The sequence below is a fragment of the Prionailurus bengalensis genome, chromosome D2, assembly GCF_016509475.1.
Source record: "Prionailurus bengalensis isolate Pbe53 chromosome D2, Fcat_Pben_1.1_paternal_pri, whole genome shotgun sequence".
Classification (NCBI taxonomy): Eukaryota; Metazoa; Chordata; class Mammalia; order Carnivora; family Felidae; genus Prionailurus; species Prionailurus bengalensis.
Window position 1 is genome coordinate 21,362,907 of NC_057351.1, and position 24,709 is coordinate 21,387,615.

The 24,709-nt window shown below is 40.8% G+C and overlaps 1 protein-coding gene and 1 pseudogene across 19 annotated transcripts in view; one reads left to right on the forward strand and one right to left on the reverse strand.

Annotated features, from left to right (window-relative positions):
* Window positions 1-19,334, forward strand: part of LOC122492608 — a 38,256-nt pseudogene extending 18,922 nt beyond the window's left edge.
* Window positions 8,564-24,709, reverse strand: part of ANK3 (ankyrin 3) — a 697,552-nt gene continuing 681,406 nt past the window's right edge. For 14 of the 19 annotated variants that reach the window (XM_043596402.1, XM_043596395.1, XM_043596398.1 and 11 more), the window contains 4 exons: window positions 23,738-23,821; window positions 23,566-23,625; window positions 21,991-22,071; window positions 8,564-9,984 (listed from right to left, as the gene is read on the reverse strand). In XM_043596402.1, the coding sequence (XP_043452337.1) occupies window positions 22,000-22,071; window positions 23,566-23,625; window positions 23,738-23,821 (216 nt within the window). In that variant the 3' untranslated portion in view covers window positions 8,564-9,984; window positions 21,991-21,999. The remainder of the gene's footprint in view (window positions 9,985-21,990; window positions 22,072-23,565; window positions 23,626-23,737; window positions 23,822-24,709) is intronic. The other 5 variants (XM_043596399.1, XM_043596401.1, XM_043596412.1 and 2 more) reach the window with 1 other exon arrangement.

Here is a 24,709-nt window from a genome sequence, read left to right on the forward strand (position 1 = left end):
AGCCAGATTTCCTGGCAAGAGACTCAGTTTTTGGCTCTGAGCTGGGGATGGAAGCCTAACTGTCCAGGGCCTAGGGTGGGAGCAAGGGGGCTGCTGTAGCCTTGGAGGGTGATGGGGTGGGGCCGGACTGCAGATCCCAGAGTGGGCGTCCATCCCCTGGTCTCTGGAGCAGCGTGTAGCATCTTAGATATGAGAGGTTGTGTCATGGGCTTCCCACCTACACCACTGCTCACAAACCACAGAGGCCCAAGCAAGGCATTTTCCTCTTTCACCTCTCAGCATAATACACCACCACAAATAATAAAAAGTAGGGAACGTTTATATAATACTTTCCTCTCCATCAGATACTTTTTGAAGTGGTTTATGTGGATGATCTCATATGTTGATAAAACTATCACCCCCATTTTCCAGATGAAGAAATATAAAGGTTAAGTAACTTGTGTAACTAGTACAGCATGATGTCAATTATATAAAAGCGTGTATTCACAAGAAACCATTCTCCATGTCCTAAATATCGAAAATTTGGTACTGTTCTCAAGAACCGGTCTCTCTTTTGACTGAGTCGTCACGTATGTTGTCTAGCAGGCTGTGCAGAGAAGGCTTTACAATGAGTACAAGTGCCTCCTGTGATTCATATGGAGTCTGGAGGAGCAGTCAGGGCACTCCGTGCTGAGTCTCTCCTTCCACCCTCGCCTCCTATTCTTTCTCCTTAAGTTCTGACCAAAACAAATTTGCCCATGCTTCGGGGATGTGTTTATCCTCCTAGCCTCTTTGTTCCTTTTGCCCAGGCCTCCTTTCTTGGCACGTTGAAATTCTCTCATTTCTCAAGTCCCAGCTCTGATGCTGCTCCATCACCATGCAGTCCTTCATTCTGCCGGTGTTTGCTGAGGGCCTAAGATGTGCAAGACTCTCCACCAGGCCTTCTCAGTTCCCTCTGTCCAGGGTAATCCTGAGGTTATGCTTGTCAGGATAACATAATGACACCATTAACACTCATAACAATCATGATCGTAGCCAACACATACATGGCTGTGACTGCTTCGCACACGTTTATGTATTTAATACACAGCACTCCCCACATTGTCATATGTTCTATTGAAGCACATATTCTGCTTTTCCGAGAAGGTCAAAACTTTTGAGTCCATGGATCTCAGCTCCTGTTCTTTTTTATTTTTTATAAAGAGATCTACCTAGGATATGTAAAGATATCCAGGGCAGTGACTTGAACATGGCGTGGGCTACATAAACAGCATTTGAGTTGAATTTGATAGATCCCTATACACCTATGTATCCATAGCCTACATTCATCTTCTCATGGAGCTTTTCAGCTTCTCTGCAGAAACTCAGAAATGCTGACAATTCTGGGCCTGCATTCCTGCATTGCAATATTTTGTCAGAACTGACTGCTGTGGTTTTCATTCGGGCATGTGCTCTCAGGTTTTCCGCAGGCCCTACCACTTAGAATGCCTTGCATCAGGCCCTGAAGCATCTGATTTTTTAACCTGGTGAAGCCAAAGGAGAATTCAGATTCCAGTTATAGGTTGGGCCCACCAGGATAGGAAGAGTTGCAGCCATTATACAAGGTAGTCACTTGGGCTGTCTGAGCAGCTCTTTTCTGTCATTGTTCTACCAACAAGACTTTTGTTTCATCAGGAAGATGGCTCACTTTTCTAGTACCAGTTTAACAGGGGCTGTGCTGTGTCTGGGTGATTCAAAGAGTCATTTGAAGATCTGATGCCGTGACACATCCCAGATGACTTTAATAACCTTCCTATCACATGTTCCCAGCACAGGACGGAAAAACACCATGATGATACCTGACAGTCTGTAACAAAGCTCTCATAACATGCTGCGGAGGGGGAGTGAGTTATAAAACTCTGCTCGGCAAGTCTTCACTGGGGGCGGAAGCACAGCAACCCTCAAAGGCAAGCTGATGTCCTTCTGATACTTCACAATGAGTCACAGAAGGTGTTGCTGTTTTTCCTTGACACTCACGGATACGTATGTAATGTGTCCTAAGCCATCCTTGTCTGTGCTTCCCTCCATCCCTCATTTAGGCAACAAATATTTGAGCCTGCTGGTGCTAGGCCTTGTGGGGGATGCCTTGGAGATTGTATACAGACAATAAACAGGTATACAGGATAGTAGAAAGATGATTGTGGCGGTAATGCTATAAAGAGAATATGTATGGTGGTGTGACAGAATAAGCAGGGAGTCAGAAAGGGTGTGCAGGGAAGGCCTGAGGTGGGGACATTTGGAGGTTGAAATGAGATGCTCCCTGGCAGAGGACAAATGGGATGGGAAGGAGATGAGGAAGAACTTGGCACTTTTTAAAAAAAATGTTTATTATTGAGAGAGAGAGAGAGAGCTCAAGCAGGGGAGGGGCAGAGAGAGACAGAGGGAGACACAGAATCCGAAGCAGGCTCCAAGCTCTGAGCTGTCAGCACAGAGCTCCATGCACGGCTTGAACTCACAAACCTTGAGATCAAGACCTGAGTCAAAGTCGGATGCTTAACCAACTGAGCCACCCAGGAACCCCAAGAACTTGGCACTTTTGAGGAACAGAAAGAAAGCTAGTTTGCCACAGTCATGCTATGCAGAGCATCGATCTGTGACAGGGAACTTACACTGGAATGTAAATCTGTGCACCATTTCCTTCTCAGAAAAGCCTCACTATATGTTAAAAAAAAAAGCCAACTGAACTAAAGTAAAGCTTAGTAACATGGTTTATATTCTGGACCCAGTTTCTTATCCCATTCGGCAGCCAACAGAGAACTCTCAGACTAAGAGCAGTCCACAGACTGCCTTTCTCACTGGTCTGGGGTATCCTGAAAGGGTGAGATGGACGGGGTGGGGTTCTGGAGGTAAGCAGGAGCCACGGTAGGCCCAGATGCACAAAGGAAGATCACTGCTTCACTAATATGCAATAAAATGAAAGTTAAAAAGCCAAATAACTCCTATAGACCCTTAATGAGAGTGTTAGCACTTGAAAGGGTACTTAGAGCACAACCAAGCTGCACTGAGGCGGGAAATTAGGTAGTCCTTCACACTGACTCAGGAATTAATTTTTTTTGCATATGTATACCAACTTTATAGTATATAATTAAAAATCACACAAGGGGCGCCTGGGTGGCTCAGTCAGTTAAGCGTCAGACTTTGGCTCAGGTCCTGACCTCAGGGTTTGTGAGTTTGAGCCCTGCGTCAGGCTCTCTGCTCTCAGCACAGAGCCTGCTTCTGATTCTCTGTCTCCCCATCTCTTTGCCCCTCCCCCACTGGTTCCCCCCCTCTCAAATAAATAAAATTAAAAAAAAATTAAAAAAACCCACACATCAATAAATTTATATAGTGTGATCCAGGTATGTGTTTATTCTACAAATGCCAAGAGCCAGTGGTAGAGGTTGAAGACCAGATATGCTTGGTGACGAAAACTGAATTAATTGCCAACATTTTGAAAACTTGGAAATTGGGCAGACTAGACTTGCAGACTCTTTAGAAGGGGAAGATGCTTACCTCGTACTCCACACCCCTTAATGTCTTCTCCCGGACTTGTATGTTAATCATGGGTTACGGCAAATCTCAGTCACTTAATAGAGGGTTTATTTCTTGCTCACATTGCATGTCCATTGGGGCAACTGTGTCTCTTTGCTCCACATCACCTTCACTCCAGCACCAGGCCAGGAAGGATCTTTGGGGAGCATCCCTGGTCTTGAAGCAGGAGGAAAGGAAACATGAAGAAAAATGCACTAGCTCTTGGAGCATCTGCTCATCCTTCACTGGCCAAGGCAAGCTGTATAGTTAAGGTGATAGCAATGGGGCTGGAAAGTAATCACCTGCAGGAAGAGTTAGACAATAATTTATGTATAATAACCATCTATCTCAACCCCTTTGCCTAGTTTAGATGACCTGCCTAGTGCCCATAGATATTTGAGAGCATGACCACTTTGGCCAATGGAACTTGAGTATTCAAAGTTTTATTGTAGCCAGAAGCATGACAGTTACTCTAAAGCTTGCCATGCTCCAGCTATCACCACTCCATCCATCCATCCATCCCTCCCTCCAGCCAGCCAGCCATCATCTACCTACCTACATGGCCTTGAACGGATTAAGCTTCCGCAGGCTTTTCCTTAGATACCCTTTAGTTTTTCCTTTAGGTTCTACTCAGACGAGGCACACTAACCATGATACAGTGTTAGCAAGCCAAGCTGTGAGGAAACTGTATTTCTGCTCTTTACTGTACTAAGCATTAACTTCCAGAGGGTGGTGTGTGCACTGATACTGGGCCCTCATCATGTACTGCAGCATCACTGGAGTCTGGTGAGCCTTCACCAGACAGAACTAGTAAATGATTAGACATGCAATGCCGAGCATTTATTACATACTTTCTGTGTGCCCAGCTCTGCTCTTAGGACTGTGGAAAACAGTCCTTGTTCCTAAAAAAAATTTTTTTAAATGTTTATTTTTGTGAGAGAGAGAGCACGAGCAAGCAGGGGAGGGGCAGAGGGGCAGACTCTGAACAGTCTCCAGGCTCTGAGCTGTCAGCACAGAGCTCGATGTGGGGCTCGAACTCACAAACCCATGAGATCATCATGACCTGAGTCGAAGTCAGATGCTTAAATGACTGAGCCACCCAGGTGCCTCAAACAGTCCATGTTCTTAAAGAGCAAGACATTCAGAGACACCATTAAGGATGGAGACTTGAGTGGTGAATTGTGGGACACCCATTTATTTACCTGAGTGACCACTGTGTGTTGGCATCAGCAGGGGAGGCTTTGTGAACAGGTCCCTGAATTATGAAGAACTTGATGTATGGAAGGTGAAGAACATTGCACATGAGTTCAAAGTTTTGACTGGTTTCACCTAAATCCAGAATCTTTGGAAGTGAGATAGGCTTGTAGTCGCTTGTAGAGTTGATCCAATAACTTTGAGATGTTAAGGTTTTCTATTGAGTTGCTATTTTTGTCACCCTTGAGTTGCATTTGGTTATGACTAGCAGGTGTGATATGAAAGTGCCATGGCTACACTCAGTTGTCACAGTTGTTTTTCTCTCTCTTCATGGTCTTCCCTTGTTCTCCAGTACCACTATCTACAGTGTCCTGCAGTTTTGTTTCCACAAGTAATTATAGGGTTTCTGTTTTTGTCCTGAGGGGGCCTAGATTTAGATTTCACACAAAGGCTGTTTGCATGCTCCTCACTGTGTCTGGCATCTGGAAGAGTACCTGTAAAGTGGTGGGCACTGAATACCTGCTGCTGGATGAGATGGGTGGGGGTGGTTTTGGAGAACCACAGGACTCATCTTTTTTCTCAGTTCCTCACTCCCTTGTCTTCCTATTGGAGCTGAGAGGATGAAAATGAGGTCGATGTTTGGCTTGCCAAATGGAAGAATTGAAGCAGGAATGCATCAATCTGCCTTCTCCTTCTTCCAGTCATACCAGAGACTGAATTGACAAGAATGAAGTAGACTGGGTTGAGAGGCAGTAGGACCCAGGAAGGGCCATGGTGAACATCTGTAAAACACATGCTTGTCCAGAGGTGGCACGTGCATTTTTGCTCCAGGTGGTTGTTGTCATAGGGAGTTCAGAAATAGGATTGTTGCTTCTTCAGATTTTAAAGAGAACTCACAGCTCATTTTTTTCTTTAAAATCTCCTGATTAAAATGTTGGCTATCTTTTTTCAGATGTCATGTGATCCAAACAAAATCTCTCTGCAGGCTGGATATGGCCCTTGGGGTATAATTTCTGGACCTTATGGTCCTTTATCAACCCAGCAAACACTGAACAATACTGAGGTAGGAACCTTGAGGTAGCTAGACTTTAAAAGAAAAAATCTATCACATCTGAAAGAGAGGAGGCTAAGCTGACTTTTAGAGACGAGGGTTCATGATGGGTTCTCCACACTCTTGGCTGACTTTTCAGCAGCCTATTAGTGATAAGGATAAGGAATATAGCCATGGCCATGGGAAGGGTGCCCAGTTCAGCAGTGTGACTGGTGTCCTGTTTGCTCACGAGGCATTGGTATACTCAAATCTAATCATTTAAGACTTTGTGGCTAACAAGAGTCTTGTGCAACTAGAAAGAGGAAGTTAGTCCTTGGTGAATGAAGTCATTAGAACCAAAAACTGTTCTTTCCTTTGATTTCCAACCTGGTTGAACGTGCAAAAAAAATGGTGCACAAGATGGTGCACAGGGTAACATTTCCTATTTGCTGTCCTGTGACCTCTGTTTGATTGATGATTCATTCTGGCACTCAACAAATATGAGCACCTACCTATGAGGTGTCAAGCAGTATTCTATGTGCTGTGGATACAGCAGAGGACAAACCACAGTCTCTGCCCTCAGGAAGTGCATAGCACAGCATGAGGACCTGGTGGTGCGGTGCACCTGCTGGGACTCTTTTGAAAAGCCGGTAACACTACTCTTTCCCAGTTCTCAGAGTTAAGCCACTGCTTGAACTAATCACATAAATGAATGACACCATTGCCTCGTCCATTTTTGAAAGAATTCTTGTGAAGTTAGGCTCATATGTCAATGTTAGAGAGATTTACTTCTGGACTATTTGGTCATGAATTCATGAAGGAGAAGCAGTGCTGTATGACTAGGGAATTACACACCTTTTGATATGTCAGGGTCTCTGCAACAAACCAAAAAGACTTATCCAGATAGGAAGTTAGCTTTGGGATCCTGGTTTCTTCAGAGACTCAAGGGATGAGTTATTATTCCTGTGATTTATATTTCTGGGCTTACCACATACCCTTGTCGCACAGCCAAATGTGACCTGACATAATAATAAAGGAAACGAACAATTTTTTATTTGTCCTAGAGAGAAACCTCAGTCTTGATGCAATCCCAGGACGGTACTGAAATAAACATGGTGGAGCATCAGGAGGCCAAGGCAGAATTTATTAATAGAGGAAAAAAGGCTGACTGCTTCTGTGTTCAATAAAGTAGATCCCTCTTAGAAATGATGATAACCCTGCATGGTCTATTGCCATAACTTATATGGCAATATGCTAGTGACATTTTAATTTAACAAACTCAGGAGTTTGCTAAGAATATAAAATGAAAAACATAGCAAATATCAGAAATCTATCAATGGCAGATTTGTTGTTTTTTTTTTTTAACAGCAATGTCAATCAAGGAAAAGCTTAAATACATTTTTATAAGCTAGCAGGCCAAAGACTGTTAGGAATACATAATGTATGCCCTATTCAACCTATGCACACATATATAAATATATGCAAACACACATTTAAATGCAAATAAAAGCTTTGTTTTCCCATTTTGGATACTTCATTTCTGAGTAAATTTATGAACTTGTTCTTGAACTGTAGTTTAGCCCATCACATATCCCTAAAGTCAAATTTTTTAGCTATCTAAACACAATACACCATTTAATACCCAGGTAAGTATACATGATTGAGTTTCCAATTCAGGATAAACACCTGTCAAGGACTAGGAGTCAGAAATCCGTAACTTTTAGATGGGAAGTTAGAATATCTGAATTCTGATCCCGATTTTCCAAGACGCTTTTGGAACTTTTTTTTTTTTTTTAACCGTTCAGGGGTCTGAGTTTGCTCATTTTGATTTTGGTGGCGGTGGAGAGGCACTTTTTGTTTGCTTTGGATTTCATACAATGCAGTCTAGCTCCATTATTCATGCAAAGTAAATTCTCCATACATGTGTTCCGCATTGATATTGAATCTGTTGGGAACAATGCATCCAATTCAACATTTTTCTTTAAGTAAACTGTACTAAAGTAGGGCTCAAACTCACCACCCTGAGATCAAGAGTCATGCTCCAGTGGCTGAGCCAGCCAGGTGCCCCATCAGCAATCTTTAATGGACAGGAAATAGGTGACCCTGTCAAATGGCTCTAAGCACCCTTTTAATATTTGTAAAGGGACAATTACTACCCAAGGCAGTACCTACCTCATGAAGTGGTTATGAAGACTGAATCAATGCGATGCACTTACAGTTGGGCATATAGAGAGTGCTCCAATTTTAGTGATAATTGCGAGTACCACCAGTATAGCCTGGCTCTGGGCTAGAATGAAAATTAAAACAGCCGGTCTCTGCCCCTGTTGAATTAATCATGTAGGGTCTGGTTGCAAACCTCAGTGCCTACCTACCAGGCCAATCAGGACCAACAAATGTATGAGGCGGGGCTGGCTTCTGCACTGTCTGGACACCCCACACCTGGTTGCAGAGGGCAGGCATGACATGGCCCCACAAGTTGTTGCCCTCTGGAAATGAGAACTGTTGTCAAATCTTGCTTTTTATGGGAAGTTAGAAATTTGGGTTCTTATGTAAAATCTCCCAACTTCTAAGCACCGACCACAAACGCCAACTGCAAACAGCATGAGGGACGAAAAGCCCTGGAGGGTTCCTGGAGCTGTCAGTTGACAACTTGACATGCGGTTGCAATAAGCCCCAATTCCCCACTTTTCTGGGGGCAGCACAAACAGGATGAGGGCAAAGATCACTTGTCGGTTAATCTTTAATTCTTGGCTCCTCCACGAAATGCACATTTTGCCAGAGAACACAAGGACACTGTAGAGCACAGGTGGGTGAAGAGTTTAACACAATTTATTTTATGCTTAAATAATCGACTAGGTCATCCAGTGTATGGTTTTTCATACATATGTCATTAGAGCTATGTGTCAATGAATGCTGATTTTATATGAATATAATCAACAAATTAAAGGATTTCACCAAAACCCAAATAAAAATGCCCTTTAAAACACAGCAGCCTTATTAACCTAATATGACACTGCTAGAATGGTTACAAATGATTGGCTTATTCAAAGGTGTCTACATCTTATAGCCAGTACACAATACAGTAATAATTGTACAGCGTGCTGCCATTCTACGAGCTAAGAATTTCTGTTTAGTCCATTTTAAATACCCCCGACTGGGGCCTCTTATGAGCACCATCCACCTCTAAAGCGGCAAGCATTACCCCCTTTTAAGCACTAACAGCACCCACCCTCCCCCTAAAGCAACTACTGTATAGGGTTTTTTTTTTCATTTTTAGTTCATTTCATTGAAAAATTGGCAATAGCAACAAATATTAGATGAAGGGCTTTGTGTTTACAGATAAAATCTTCTGTGTTGCAGTATACTGTAGTGTTTGCAAAATTGGAAAAGATTTAATCAAAATAAGGTGATACACATGCATCAAAATATTAGTATTCTGAAGAAAAATTTTTTTCACAGAACTACAGAATTCCTCATTTTGGGAATTATTTAAATTTGCAGCAGATTTTAAAGATTTGTTTCTGTTTTTTAAAATCAAGCTAGCAGTTTTGCATATACAAACATTATAATTGCTAATATACAAGAATCAGTGAAGATTTCCCCCCCCCACCCAGGACCCCTCCCTCCTCTTCTAGGGTGAAGTCACTTGAGACCCCTAGTATGTTAAATGCATTTGCAATATTCTGTTTGTGTTCTAAGAGGCAGTGCCTTATCAACATTTATTCTATTTTTCTGTTAGAATTTATACAGTGTTATTATTTACAGCAAAACTATAGATGTTTTAAAAAAGAAACAAATAGTGTTTATACCCTGACAGTTTGGGTCCAAGAAAAATAAGGCGAGCTGTTGTGGAGTTAGTAATTTTAGTGTTTCTCTGTGATTTCATCATCCCGTCTTCTGTCCCTTCTGGCGGCAGGAATTTCTTCCTTTTGTAAATGACACCAAATTACTTAGGATAAACTGTTAACAGCATGGCTTCTTGTATATACACTGCATTGCTAATTGCACACGCGCCAATCCTGGGAATGAAAGTGAATTTCCATGCTCTGTAAATTGGCTCATGCTAAATTAAAATGTGGGTAGATTTCTTTTTTTTTTCTTTTTGCATAAAAAAAAATCATGCCATTAATGTGTGGAAGCAGCAAACACACACACCCTTCTCCATGAATTTTTACTTCCTGCTGACATCTCTTCCATGAATGTCTCAATACTGGCAGTAAAATTACATGATCCTGTGGAAAGACAGACAAGAGGGACTGAGGTTAGCTTGCTTTCTTCTTCCTTCTTTCCTTCCTTCCTTCCTTCCTTCTCTTTCTCCCTCCCTTCCTTTCTTCCTTTTTTCTTTTCTCTTTTCTTTTCTTTTCTTGCCTTGCCTAAGCCTTCCTTCCCATTCAACAGAAAAGCTTAGAGAACGAGGCCTCTACTTTCTTATGGGGTAGTTTAACATGATTCTTTTTACCAACACAATCTGTTAGGTCAAAGCCCTGAGGTGTAGCTGAAAGCTCTTTGAAGGCAGTGACTTTTTCTAGGTAACCCTGTGATCTCCAAAGCACACTCTTCACTGTATGTGTGGTTTTTGAGATTGTGTTGGAAAAGACCCTCTTCTAGGGCTCTATCTCTAACGATCAGGTCACTCAGATACTTGGGAAAGCCATTTACAGCCCTTTGGGCCTAGTCTTATCTATAAAATGAGGCTCACAGAGGTGCTGTGTGGGATTTCCATCAACATCAAAATATCAGGGGTCTGGAGTTCTCATGGGCATAAAGGAGCCCGGGATATTGAGTCAGAATAGAGCATTTCAGGAATGTCCATATGTTTTATAAGTGCTCACTCCCCAAAGTACAACTAATCTTTCAAAAAGGGAGAACAGCATCATTACTTCATTACTCTGGAATTGCTTTTCCATGCACCGATTAAAATGAAAGACTGTCTTCCATCACTGCAAAGAATACTTTCCCTCCTCCTGCCCCACATCAGTCACGACAAAATCGATTCATTATATTTGAGCTTCTTTATGGAGGCTGAGAACGTCTTGTCTTACTGAATAATAACTGCATAAAGTCTCAGTGTTTTATAACCAGTCTTAATACAAAGTAAATCAGCTGCTTTTGCTATGAACTCTTTCTTCATAAAACAAAGTTTGCCTACATATAGTTCATCGTCCTCTCTCAGTGTGAAGCGACAGACCTGAATACTGGCCCGAGAACAAATCCCAGCCCCTGTGAAAACCTGAGGAAAGCAAGAACAGTTGTAGGAATAACCGTGTTCACTCACTGGTAAGCAGCAGACCATTTGTGCAGGCCTAGAAGCACCAGCAGAACTGGGTTTCTGTTGGGGCCCAAGAGTGTCCTCAGTGACCCTGAGTTTGTTTACTTACCCCAGACAAGTTTCTGTCTCTTTAAGAGGGATCACCCAGGATACCTCAGCTTATGTAAACATGTTAGTACAGTACTTCCTCTGCTCTACTAGTTCTTGCTTCCTTTTTTGTGCTGAAAGTGCTACTGACCAGCATGCCCCAGGTCACTAATGCTTGGAGCCAAGAACATCAAAGTGTCAAGTCCTTCTGGAGTGATTTCAATATCTGCCCCCCTTCCCAGGATTCTGCAAAGGTTGTAGAGAAGGAAGGTGACTTATTTGGGCAGGACATGCCCTAGAAAGTGGGCAAATCCAAGTAGGATCAGGATTTTCTCACCTCTATTACCACTTATACCTAATCTTCTGGGCACCAGGGTTCTTAGATGGCCCTATGATGATGTTACCCCCGTGGTCTCCTTGTGTCTTCCTAGGGAGGCTCCTCAGCAGTCTTCTCTAGTTGAACCCCCTACCCCCCACACTGTACAGCTTAATCGACATATAATTTACATGCCATACAATTTATTGTAAATATAGAGTTTAATAGTTTTAAATACATTTATATAGATATGCAATCATCACTACAACCCAGTTGAACTTTTTTTTGTTTTGCATCCTCTCTTCCAAAAGCCAATCCAATTTCCCAGGTAAATCTTGCCATAAGAAGCAAGGTGTTTCTCCTATCACCCTGTTGCAAGCAAATGTTGTCTTTTATAGAAATATTGGATTTGTTTCTATAATTTTTTAAAATGCTATTAATTATGTCCATTTATATTCAGGTATGGTATGGGTGATAGTTAAAAAAGAAATTGGGGAGTGAGTTCCTTTTGTAAATCTCTCTTGTTCTTGGTCATACAATCAGAGTGTGTTGGCCCTAACCACACGGGGTGCAGGAAGGTCATTCATTGGATAAAAGACTTTATACCAAGTACAGTGTTCTACAAAAAGCATGAGTGCCTTGGCTGAGAGACTGTATACCTATTATAAAATATTGACATCTTACAAATTGTGATGAGAGCGCCATCTGATGGAAAGGTGTGATGGTAGGGGCCATCAAGATGACATTTCAGAAATAGAATTTGAGTCCTTTTTTCTTTTTGGGTTTAAGTAATACATCTGAGACAGAGGCCTTTGCATTTAGGAATCTGTCTTTGGGTTTTGCATGCTTTTCAAACCCAAAGGTAGTAGAAACAAACATTCCTTTTAATCATTTTACTATATATATATATATTTTAATTTTAAGAAACATTTTTGATATATAGAAAAACAGCTATCAGTGTATTTTCATGGCAGTTTATATCTTACAGATGAATGTTGTACTTTCCACATCCATTTTCAAGTCAGGTGTATGCTTGAGTTAGAACCACAATTTCCTTTACAGATCCACATACTAGTGGTTTTTAGCCCCTAGGGCCCACCTTAAAAACAAAACAAAACAAAATCACCTGTCTTTAGTTTGGTATATGAAGCTTTCTGCAGTTCAGCCCAATCAGGCTTACTGTCCACTACCCTTCAGCGAGAAGCTTTTTTCATAATCTCCAATGGTTCTCAAACTTGGGTGCACATTAGAACTATCTGGGGAGACTTAAACCCAGTGTCCAGACCTCATCTCATGCCAATTTATTTAGAATTTCTTGGGGTGGAGCTCCAAAAAATCAAAAAAACCCTCAAATATCAAAAAACTTTTTAAAAACTCTCTAGATTATTTGAATGTTCAACCATGTTTAAGAGGCAACCATATATTCTAGAACACTGCTTCTCAAAGTCTAATATCTTTATGTATCACCTAAAGTATCTTCAAATGTGGATTCTGATTCAGTGGGTCAGGGTAAACTCAGAGATGCTGCATTTCTAACAAGACTCCCAGGTGACACTGATACTTCATGGACCACACTTGGGGGAGCTAGACTGTGTGCTAGTCAGCAACACATTGGTTTCCAACTTCTTTTTCTTTTTTTTTTTTTTTCAACGTTTATTTATTTTTGGGACAGAGAGACAGAGCATGAACGGGGGAGGGGCAGAGAGAGAGGGAGACACAGAATCAGAAACAGGCTCCAGGCTCTGAGCCATCAGCCCAGAGCCCGACGCGGGGCTCGAACTCCCGGACTGCGAGATCGTGACCTGGCTGAAGTCGGACTCTTAACCGACTGCGCCACCCAGGCGGCGCCCCTCTTTTTCTTTTTTTAAAGTAGGCTCCATTCTGGGCATGGAGGGCCTGAACTCACGATCCTGCGAGCAAGACTTGAGTTGAGATCAAGACTCGAGCTGAAATCAAGTTGGACGCTTAACCAACTGAGCCACCTAGGTGCCCCACCAACTTCCTTTTCCTTGCTCATGATTTTGTATCCACCTATACTTCTCCTCCCCAATCTTCACCAGTATCTAACTCCTCTCCATCCTTCAAGTTTGTTTCAAATGTCATCTCCATGAAAGTATAGACTCCGCTCTCCCTAAGGAGATCGGCCTTGGCAGGTTAACTGTTACTCGTCTTTAAAGACTTAGTTCTGTTACAGCTTTAGGAAAGAAAGCCTTTTCTAGTATGCCTTTCTTATAGCCTACTGAGAACCCAGATTTGTCATACTATTCCCTTCCATCCCTACCCACCTCTCTTCCCTTCCCTTTTTTTTTTCCTCTCTTGAGTTACAGAAGTCATGGGACTAAAAATATTTTTTCCTAAGCATTAATTCTAGTTCTTCATGTAAACATGATAAACTACAGTGAAATTTAATAATTCCCAGTTCATGGAGATTTGTTAAACAAATACCAGCCAGTAAATGGTTTTTTGAGTTTGTTTTTTTTTTTTTAATGACTTGTGACTTTAAAAATACTTGAGGTCATAGGGCCAGTTTAAAAAAAAATACTGGGAAGATATTGATTTATATTTTGGTTGTGAAAAAGATATACTAATTAAATAATAAAATTGTACAGCTATTATTATTAAATGTTATGTGCCAGGCACTGTTATAAAGTGGCTTAGCTCATTTAATAACAATAAGGTACTATTATAATCTTGCATTTTACAGATAAGGAAACAGAGCCACAGAGCTAGAAAACAAACCCAAGAGAGTGAACTTGGTACATAGTAGAGCTAGAAATGGAAATCAAACCACCTGACTCTACAATCCTTGCTCTTGACCTCAGAGCCAAGGCTTTTGGTTAATTAGGGATTTTTTTAAAGGGTAAGAAAAGTAAAAACAAACAAAACTAAATAAAAACAGATCTTCTCCAAATAAATTCAGGGAAAATATTCTGAAGTGAAGCAATTCAGGCACCTTGGATTTCTGGAAAGCAGAATCAGGAGATCTGGGTTAAAATCCAGATCTGTCATTAACTAGAGCCATTGGGCTTTTGTTATCTATCTCTGTCCATTCCTTAGTAAAGAGGAATGAGAATGCCTCTTTTAGTAATTTCCCATGGAATTTCTCTGCTTTTGATGTTGGTATACTTCAGAATACTTTCAATTATTTCACATCCCTTGTTTCTCAGAGAATTTCAGTGATGCTGCCATTCCAACTTCTTCCACTGTTCCCTCCTGGCACCCGTCGCATCTTCGTCTACAGGCCACTGGTCCTGGCTGCCTTAATGCTACTACTAGCTGAACTTAGTACTTACTATGGGCTTGCCTGCTGCTATCTGAAGCAATTTACTTGTATTAACTCAGCTAATTCCCGCAAAAACTTTATGAGGTTTGTTATTCTTACCCCAGTAGAGGTGAGGAAATGAAGGCATAGACCCCAGCTAAGTTCATGTAGCTAGTAAACTCCCTGGCAGGTCCATCGACTCCGGCCACTTCACTTCTCACCCAAATACCAAAAATGACAACACTATGATCTCCAGCCCAGGCTTCTCTCTCTGATCATCATCAAATGTCAAGGGGCCTGCACGCTGACTATCTACAAAGCTACTTCATCACCCAGGCTACGTCAATCACTAATTTTGATTTTGTGGTCTTAGGTTCTATGATTTTGTTAATAATTACCCTACATACCTATAACCCTGATGTCTTTAACTCTAGCTCTTCTCTCCCGACACGGAACTAATCTGGTTCCTCAAATCTTTTCTCCGCTTTTCATTCTCTCGGTTCCAGTTCAGGCCCTCCTCTGTGTTGCAGATCTGAGGGCCTTGTGTTCAAACTCTCTTCTTCCTCTACTTCTATCAGAGTTACCTAAATCATATCTGATCATATTATTTTCCTGCCACAAAGCTTCTAGTACCCAACTGTATCCAGGATAAGAGCCAAACTCCTGAGCAAAGCACGTATGATTCTCCACACTGCTGCGTCTCAAATGCTACTCTTTCTTCAAAAACTAGTTCGGGGCGCCTGGGTGGCTTGGTCAGTTAAGCGTCCGACTTCGGCTCAGGTCATGATCTCACGGTCCGTGGGTTCGAGCCCCACGTCGGGCTCTGTGCTGACAGCTCAGAGCCTGGAGCCTGTTTCAGATTTTGTCTCCCTCTCTCTGTGACCCTCCCCCGTTCATGCTCTGTCTCTGTCTCAAAAATAAATAAACGTTAAAAAAAAAAAAAAAAAAAAAACTAGTACAAATACGTACTTCCGAGAAACTTTAAAAGACCTCCTCTGTTGGAGGGAATTATATCTTCCAGTGGTTGCCCTGAGCATTTTGTTATATCATTTATTACATTTATGTATTTTGATTTGTGTGACTTATGATCATGTGTGCCTCTTGGATTAGACTGTAAAGTTATAGTGGGCAGGGATTCTCTCAGATAATAATGTCAGACTTAAGATAGTATCTTACAATGTTGTGCTCTCCCTACTGCCTACACGGTGTGTGTCACAAACATTGCACATAGTAGCTAAGAAGCAAAGGAACTCTAAATGTGCATGGTCACCTGCCTACAAAAGCTTGTTAGCTGATCTACATTATAGGAAGGTTTCTCTCATCCACCACTATGAAAAACCACACAAGTATACTGCAGGGTTGAGGCTGAACATGTAGGTGATCTTAGATGATAGGATATAGAATAGCTTGGAGATGTCTAGGAAGGAAGAAGTCAGAGGCAACCTTTTAACTCTATTCCTCTTCAAAATCTTGTTCCTTGGGAGCTCCTCCCAGGCTCACTTTAATCCTCTCCGTAGGGGTTTACATCTATTCTCTCCCGTTCCCTTTCTCTGGTATTCAACATTTACCTCTTTAGTGATAACTCTAACATTTCTAGAAGTGCAGCCCCAACCTTTCTGCAGAGCTCCAGACTTACATATCTAAAACAATACTTGGAAGTCTCAAAAGCAGTTTAAACCTAAATCTAAGCCTGAATGCTTGATGTCGTTTTTAAAAAACCCATTCTACTTCTGTTCCTTTCTCTACTGCCCTGTTCTGTCAGCCAGAAACCTGGGGATCATTCTTGACTCAACCCTTCTCCATCCTCCCTGCCCCTCCAAAGTAATTTACCTGTTGATTTTCCTAAACCTACTGCCCAGGTCCTAGCCCTGCCACTACTATGGCTTAGTTGAACTGCTCAGTAACCTAACCAGTCACCTTCAGTTTACTCTTGTTTCCCCTCCAACCCATTCTCTACATAATCTACGTGCTTTAAAAAAAAAAAATTTGGGTCAGGCTCTTGGCTAAAATCCTTCAGGGGCTTCAAATTCTTTTAGAATGAAATCTAAAGCCTGTTCTCTGGCCTGTGATGATGCACCCCTCACTTAAGTCATCATGTGCCTGCCTCATCCACCACCAGCTCACCAGGCTCTGGTGTACACTTCTCTTCTTTCATTTCCTCAACTATGCCTTTTCCCGGTCAACGCCTTTGCTCATGTCATATCCTTTGCTTGGAGTCTGCTTCTCCTCTTCCCCATTCTTTTCATGGTTGGCGCCACCTAGAAGTTCTTAGTTTAAATGTCATGACTTCTTTTCTTTCTTCTTAAAGATTTTATTTTTAAGTAATCTATACACCCAATGTGGGACTCGAACTCACAACCCCGAGATCAAGAGTCACATGCTCCACAAACAGAGTCAGTCCGGTGCCCCTATGTGTCATGACTTCAGAGTGACCTTCCCAGCCCCCAAAAGTCTAAATGTGTTTCCGCATTATTCTTTTATTGGATATTGGACTTTGAATTTTTAGCCCTGAAGCATCTGTTCCACGCAGGCTGAGAGATTAGGAGGGGCAGGGCCCATGAAAGTTTTCTTCACCATCATACATCTAGCCTTTCCACTTTTAGCCAGGCAGAAGGTCAAATATTTTTTGAAGGAATGAAAAAAATGAACCAACTTTCTGGTTGAGAAAAAGTGTTGCCCTTGGCAAGCATTGTCACTCTTGGCTTCCACATGGCTGTGAGATTCTGAGCATTTCCCCAGAAGAGGTTTGGAATACAGCTGCTCCACAGTCTTTTATGGCTACATCTGGGGACCTTCCTTTGCTACAACCTCACTAATCAGCCCTCTAATGGTACTTACGAAGTAAACACTTAGAGGTTACCCCCTTCAAAATGGATGTCTGCTTTATTTTAAAAAAGAACAAACATCTATGAGTATTTTCACTGTGTAAAATATGAGGACATTTACTATAGGTTGTCTATGTACATCTGTTTGATTCAAAATTTGCTTTTAGGTCTCTAAGCATCATCAACTACTATTTAACTATGAATATAAGTTAAGAACTTAGGTTCTGGATAAGTTCAAATTTATTCTTTTGCTTATCAGCTGTACAGGACTTTGAGTAAATCATTTAACTTTTCTCAACTTCGGTCTTCAGAGTAGTACTTACCTTACAGCATTGTGTTGGGGATTATATTCAGTAATGTACGTAATGATCTTACCTAGTACCTGGCGTATAGTAATCATTTGCTAGAACATGACTATTATTATTCAAATTGTAGACATACAGCTAAGTGTCATAGAAAGGGCACTAGGTAGAGTATCAATAATCTTGAGTTTAAGTCCTAGTTCTACCAATCACAAGCTGTGTGACAATAGAAATGTCATTGACCTCTTGAGCCTTGGAATATTCATCTTCAAAAGGTAGCAAACAAAATTGGCCTAACCTATCTAGAAGCTTCTTTGAAGGATTAAATACGACAAAAATGTAAAATCACTTTGTAAACTATAAATCACTATACACTGTGTACAAATCTTTATAGCTATTGAAAGCCATTGGCTTTTCCCTTACATTAAAAACAGGATAACTATGACTCAGTACTAAAGAAAAGCAGGGGCAGGGTTCAGATAGCTCAAAATTTAGCTGGTTCTAAAATGGGAAATAAAAATTTTGATGTCACCATCTGAGACTCCGTGAAATTTGGCAGCAGTCTACTTGCTTAGTTGTTTTTGTTATTAAAAAAAAAAAAAGGCAGCCAGCAGGCTATAAAAACTCTCAATATATTTGCAAATTGATTTCTCCAGAGCATGCATTCAGTGTCCTGGAATTCCAGTGGGTATTCTTGGACTCATTTCCCAGGTTCACTTACGGAAGGTAAATACCACGCTGGAGAGTAACGTGAGGCTTACAGTCAAATCACTGTTCTTTCCATCTGACACATTAAGTTTGCTTTCTGCTGGAGTTATTTTCACATTCATATGACTTCTACCTGACTTTCTCTCTCCTTTGAGTGGTGTAGCATGTGAGCCAAGGCCCTGACAACTTCTTTACGGGGTGGGTTATTTGTAATTTTAAGGCCTCTTGTACATTTAGTGACCATGTCATATCTAAAGGACCTAGCACAGTTGTATTTTTTTGGTGTTATTTATTCACACATACTAGGTGGATGTTGCTCTAGAAAAATGGTTCCGCTGCTATGGGCAACACTTTGGTTCATTTCCATCCAGTCTGAACAAGCTGGCAAATGTTGAGGTGCATACTGAACTCTCTTCTGGATTCCTTTCGCTTATCACTTACAACGGCTTAAATGGACTAAGTCAAGACTGCAAACTCATGCTTAGTGCTTTATTCATCTCTATGTATCTAGATATGTCTTATACCAGGAACAGCTGCAAGACGTACATAACAAGTGGGTTCATTCTAGGTATTGACGCACTGATGTCATCCATCATTTTCTCATCTCTCACATTGTGTGGAAAGCAAGTCATGTTGATGTCTCCTGATTCAGTCTGCCTCCTACCATCCTCCTGGCCAAGCCAGCACCTATAATAGTTTCTTACTCGGTTTTCTGTTCACCCATTACTGCCCCCTCTGGTATGTTCTGTGCCTTTGCAGCTAGAGCGAGTGATGCAGAACGTACACATTGGACCATACCCCACCCTTGCCTGAGACTCTTTCTTCACTGCTCTCCTTCTGCTTTTAGTGTGCAGACCAGAATCCCTACAGAGAGGCTCATGAGGCTGGACAACTCCCACCTTTCCTACCTCTGCAGACCCAAGGGTCAAACTCTCTGCCAGCTGCACTGACCTGTTTCCCCAGATTCTCCCTTCCTGTTCCTCCCCATTCTGGCCATTGCAAAGTGCTGCTGCACATGCCTAGAAGGTGACCCCAGACACCATCAAACTTCCCTCTTCACCCAGTCATGTTGTGTTCAGTCTTCAAAACTCAAACATCACTTTTTCAAGGAAGCCCTCCCTGTCACCTCAGACCTCAAGTCTCCAGTCAACATGGTTGAGGGTGTTAACGGTGTTGGCTCTGGTGGCAGGTTTGTACCTGTTTCTGCCAACTCTACGTGATGTTGGGCAATCTGAGCCCTATTTCCTCATCTGTTACATGGGGATGATAGGGCATCTGTCCAAGAAGGTTAGCTGTGAGAATGAAATGAAGAGCAGAGTAGAACACTTGGACGAGTATATATGGTAAATGTTAATTTCAGAATGTTATGCAGTTCTTGGTAGTTTTCTCAATGCCATTATACTAATGTGATTAGTTATGATTGGTTAACATTAAATCCCCAAAACATAAGCTCAGTAAGGGAAAGTACCATGCTTATGTTGTCTACTAAGAGTTTCTCATTGCCTACGCAGAAAGCGTCACAGAAATGAAGTGAAATAAATCTTGGAGTGAATAAACATATGGTAAGCTTTTTTGAGAGGAAGGGATTAGGAGTTTATCTGGGCCTGCAATAATAAACACAGACCCTCATCCCTGCCCTAATTCTAACCCTAATCCTAGATCTTGGGGAAAAAATGATTATATATATATATATATATATATATATATATATTACATAATATGTATATATTATGTTATATATGTATATGTTATGTATACATACACATATACAGGTATATATATATATATGTATATAATATACATATATATGTATATATACATACAATGGAATATTACTCAGCCATAGAAAAGAACAAAATCTTTTCATTTGCCACAACATGGATGGAACTAGAAAGTATTATGCTAAGTGAAAGAAGTCAGTCAGAGAAAGGCAACTACAATATGATTTCACTCATATGTGGAATTTAAAAAACAAAAAAAAAAATGAGCAAATGGGGAAAAAAAAGACAGAGAGAGGCAAACCAAGAAACAGACTCTTAACTATAGTGAACAAACTGATGATTACCAGAGGGGAAGCTGGTGGGACAACTGGGGAAATAGGGGATGGGAGATAAGAGGGCACTTGTGATGAGCACTGGGTGTTGTACAGAAGCGTTGAATCCCTATATTGTTCTACTGAAACTAATATTACATAGTATGTTAACTATACCGGAATTAAAATAAAAATTTAGAAAAAGGAATTTATCTCAGCCTTAGTTAAGTCACAAACAAAATTCAGAGCAATGAGACTAGATTTCTCAGTTCCTCATGTCCACACTGCAGTACCAGGATTCCGGTCACTGGGGAAGAGAAGATCTGTCCAAGTAAAAACTAGAATCTATATGCTCTTTGTCATTTTGACCAGTAGGGCTAAGAGAACTGCTGGTGCACATCCCATCAGAAATCATGCTACTTCACCTCACGGACTCAGGAGACCTTTTCAAATTTCTTTTCAAAGCTCCATCTGCTTTTTTCATGCTTAGGAAATGACCTTTCATAAGTATAGCTAAAGATAATAGGATAATGTAAAACTTAGAAAACAATGTTTGTTAGAAATATCCTCATCTATGAAGAAAAGTTCAGACAAATTTAAGCAAATTCACCAATATTTCACTTAAAAAAAAATAGTAGTCCAGGGGTGCCTGGGTGGCTCAGTTGGTTAAGTGTCTGACTTCAGCTCAGGTCATGATCTCACAGTCTGTGAGTGTGAGCCCTGCGTTGGGCTTGTCCTGACAGCTCGGAGGCTGAGCCTGCTTTGGGTTCTGTGTCTCCCTCTCTCTCTGCCCTTCCCCTGCTTGCGCTCTGTCTTTCCTTCAAAAATAAATAAACATTAAAATTTTTTTTCAAAAAAAAAAAAAAATAGTCCATTTACCTTCTATTTAATTTGCCCTGGTTTCTGGAAGATATACCAAGTAGCATATAGGGATCTCGGCCATTTAATTTAAAATGGGCAACCACTCTATTTCAATGGAAATTGAATTCTCAGAGGCCATTCTGCTAAAACGGTGAAAGGCTGGATGTGCACAAATCTCAGAGTGCATCAGTGAGAACTAACTGGTTGTTGCCAGACCGGCTTCCTGTCGGGCTGTATAATACTACCACATTTCACACGGAGCCTCTACTCTTAGAGGGGACTCAAAAATCACTGTTTACATTTGCTTCTGGAAACACCATTTACATTTAAATTCCTGACTAGTTTGTGAGGAGAAAGTTTATGAACTGTGACTGGAGTGTGTGTGTACATTGCATATGTAAATATAAAAATAAGCCCAATAAGTTCATACTGGATATTCAAAGCTGGAATTCAGTGAAAAAGAGAGGAGGGCAGTGGATGGGGGGATCTGAATCACTCATCAAGAGAAAGGAGAGGTTTCACAGTGAGTTAAGGCAGACTGTTGTTGCTATGAGCACACCTATTGCCTTGACTAACCGTTTCCTGTTATGAATGGCTCTTCTTTTCCACATGACGGATTTCCTTCTTCGCTGTCTTCACCTTATAACCTTCTCCCTGCTGTAAAAAGGAATGTATGTGTTAAGATTTCACAGTGAAAGAGTTTTAGTCATAGAGCGGTTCCCATTCTGGTCCCTTGAGGCTGGATTAGGTAAGTGAAACACAGTTTAAAGCACTTTGTCACTTCACGTCTCAAAATACACACAATCTATTTGGCGTAACCACACAAGCCTGGCATCATCGAGGCAAGCTAGAGAGCACCGTCAGAATGAATACAGTAACATAACTATACTTTGGAGTAACTTGATAGGTTAGTGATAAATAAAAGGTTAGTGACAAAAAAAGAATAATAGTAACAAATAAAAATTTTTTAAAGGTTAGTGATAAATTAAAAAAAATGAGTTAGCCTGTTCGTTTACTTGTAAACTAGAAGAAATCATCACCAAAGCTCTCAAGGCACCCAAACCCAAATTATAACAAATATTAGTAAATTATAATTTATTTCTTCTTAAGCCAACAGAATTTTAAGCAATCTGTTGTGTTGAGACTAAAATTTCTCAGGAAAGCACTGATCATGAACTAAACACCATAGGAATGTTGTTGATCTGAGGGACTTTTTTTTTTTTTAATTTGTGGAATTACCAACCCCTTCCTCATTACTGCAGATCAAGCAATCATCCATTTTCCATAAAACAAGACCTCTCTTCACTGAGCACCAGGGTTACTTTTCCCTGAGAGCAAAACTGTACAAATACTCCACTTTTCCCAGCTTTATAACAGAAACACAGTAGCCTTTCCAATCTTTTGAGTTAGTCTTGAGAAATTTTTAGTGCACTTTTTCTTATGTAAACACAGGCTATTGGAGTTTCTATTTTCAAAATGAGAAAAGGAAAGGAATGACAAATAGCCAGAGGTGTTTTGTCTGGGAGATGGAGTTTCATCTGCTGAGTTACACTGCACAGTGGTTAAGATTAGTTCTTTAACTGGCACATTGCATATGGGCTGTTATAAACCCAGAGAGGAGAGCCCTCCTCGGGTTAAGATGAGGGAATTCAGATTTCCCTTTGTAGAACATACTGGAAAGGGAAAAATGTATAGATTTGATGTGAGCTTTTTGCCATTCTAACATTGAAACCCTGTACCTTTGCTGGAAGTGAGTGCCCTCCCTCAGGTGCTCTCCACCCTCCCCCTAGGCAGGCACTAAGCTTCAGGCAAAGCACTGGGTGGGAGGCCAAATTGGGGGTGGGGGGTGCTGCCCAGGGGTCTGGTGGTGAGAGAGGGTTTTAATTTTATTTCTCTCACATGCTGTAACCAGCACATTCTACTCTCCATAAATGAACTTATTTCTGAAAACTCTGAAGACAGTAAAAAATATATAATGTTAAAGAATGTTAAGAAGTCTTTTTCTTTGACCCTGATCAAATGCACAGGATGTCAAAAGCAACAAACACTTCAAGCTGCCACACTGCAGATGCCAGCCTGTTAGCAGCGTATTCTAGAAAGTTCACAAAGCGTTTATCCTCTGCTTTTTCTCTGGCAGCCCCTCTCCATTACCATCTCATCATGTTTTCTCTCTTGTGGGATAGCAATTCGTCTTATTACTTTCCGAGTGATCTGTAGGAAGCAATAGTGAGATTTTTCTGTTTCTGTTTCAAGTGGTGACACTACAGCAAACAGTAGAAAAATCTAAATCCCAAGAGAAGCGTAAAATCCCAATGATGATTACTTTTCTGGTGATGAGGTTGCCTTCTTCATCAGTAAATTGTTCTTCTGTGACAGATTCACCAGGAATGTTTTTTGCTTCCTCTCCCTAAAGGATGTGGCATAGAGATTAGCAACATACTAGATGGACAGATCTCCACAGCACTCCATAGGCCACACACATGCTCTTCAGAGTTTTAGAGAAAGAAAGTATAAATTCTGCTTGCTACTCCAGGGCAAAGGGAAAAGGCTGACTCCTCTAATGGTTACTTAGCAGGCCACAACAGTCAAAGCAGTAAGCCTTAGGTATGTACAAGACTGACGGTTAGCAGGCAACTCCAAGAAGGAAAAAGTATAAAACACAGTTACACAATGCTATATAAACCAAAAGGTTTCATTTTTTGAAGAAAAAAAAAAAAAGTCAATGATTAGAGCTCTAATTAGATCGCCTCATTTTGAGCACTGTGTTTCTGAATTAGTCCTACCAAATCTCTAAATAATTTTTAGGTTGTATTTTCCTTAATCTAAATTAAGATGGTACCTTAGTTGGGGCATTACATTTATTGTCTTTATTAGTTTTTTTTTTTCATTTAAAAATTCATTTACTAAGGGTAAGATAGACTTTTTTTAAAAAGTGAAGTTCAGAGTACAGACAATATCTTGTTTTTCTTTAAAACTGAGCTTTTTGGAGGTATTAAAATGAGCATAACTATGTCTGATGGTGTACACAATTTCTGAATACTATCTTCAAGTGAAGGGGTCTTATGTGATGATTGATCATCTAATCTCTATTGCCACAGACAAAAAAAAGAAAAGAAAAGATCAGTACTAAAGGAATTTAAGATGATGATATCTTTCAGTTAGTGACTGTTATCTGATTTACAAGGGGAAACTGTCAAAGATCTTCCTCTGGTGAATTTAAAAAATGGAATAAAGTCTTAACTCCCCAAGTTGAGCTCATATTTTCCAGCTTGGTAGATTTATATGGCTCCTTAAT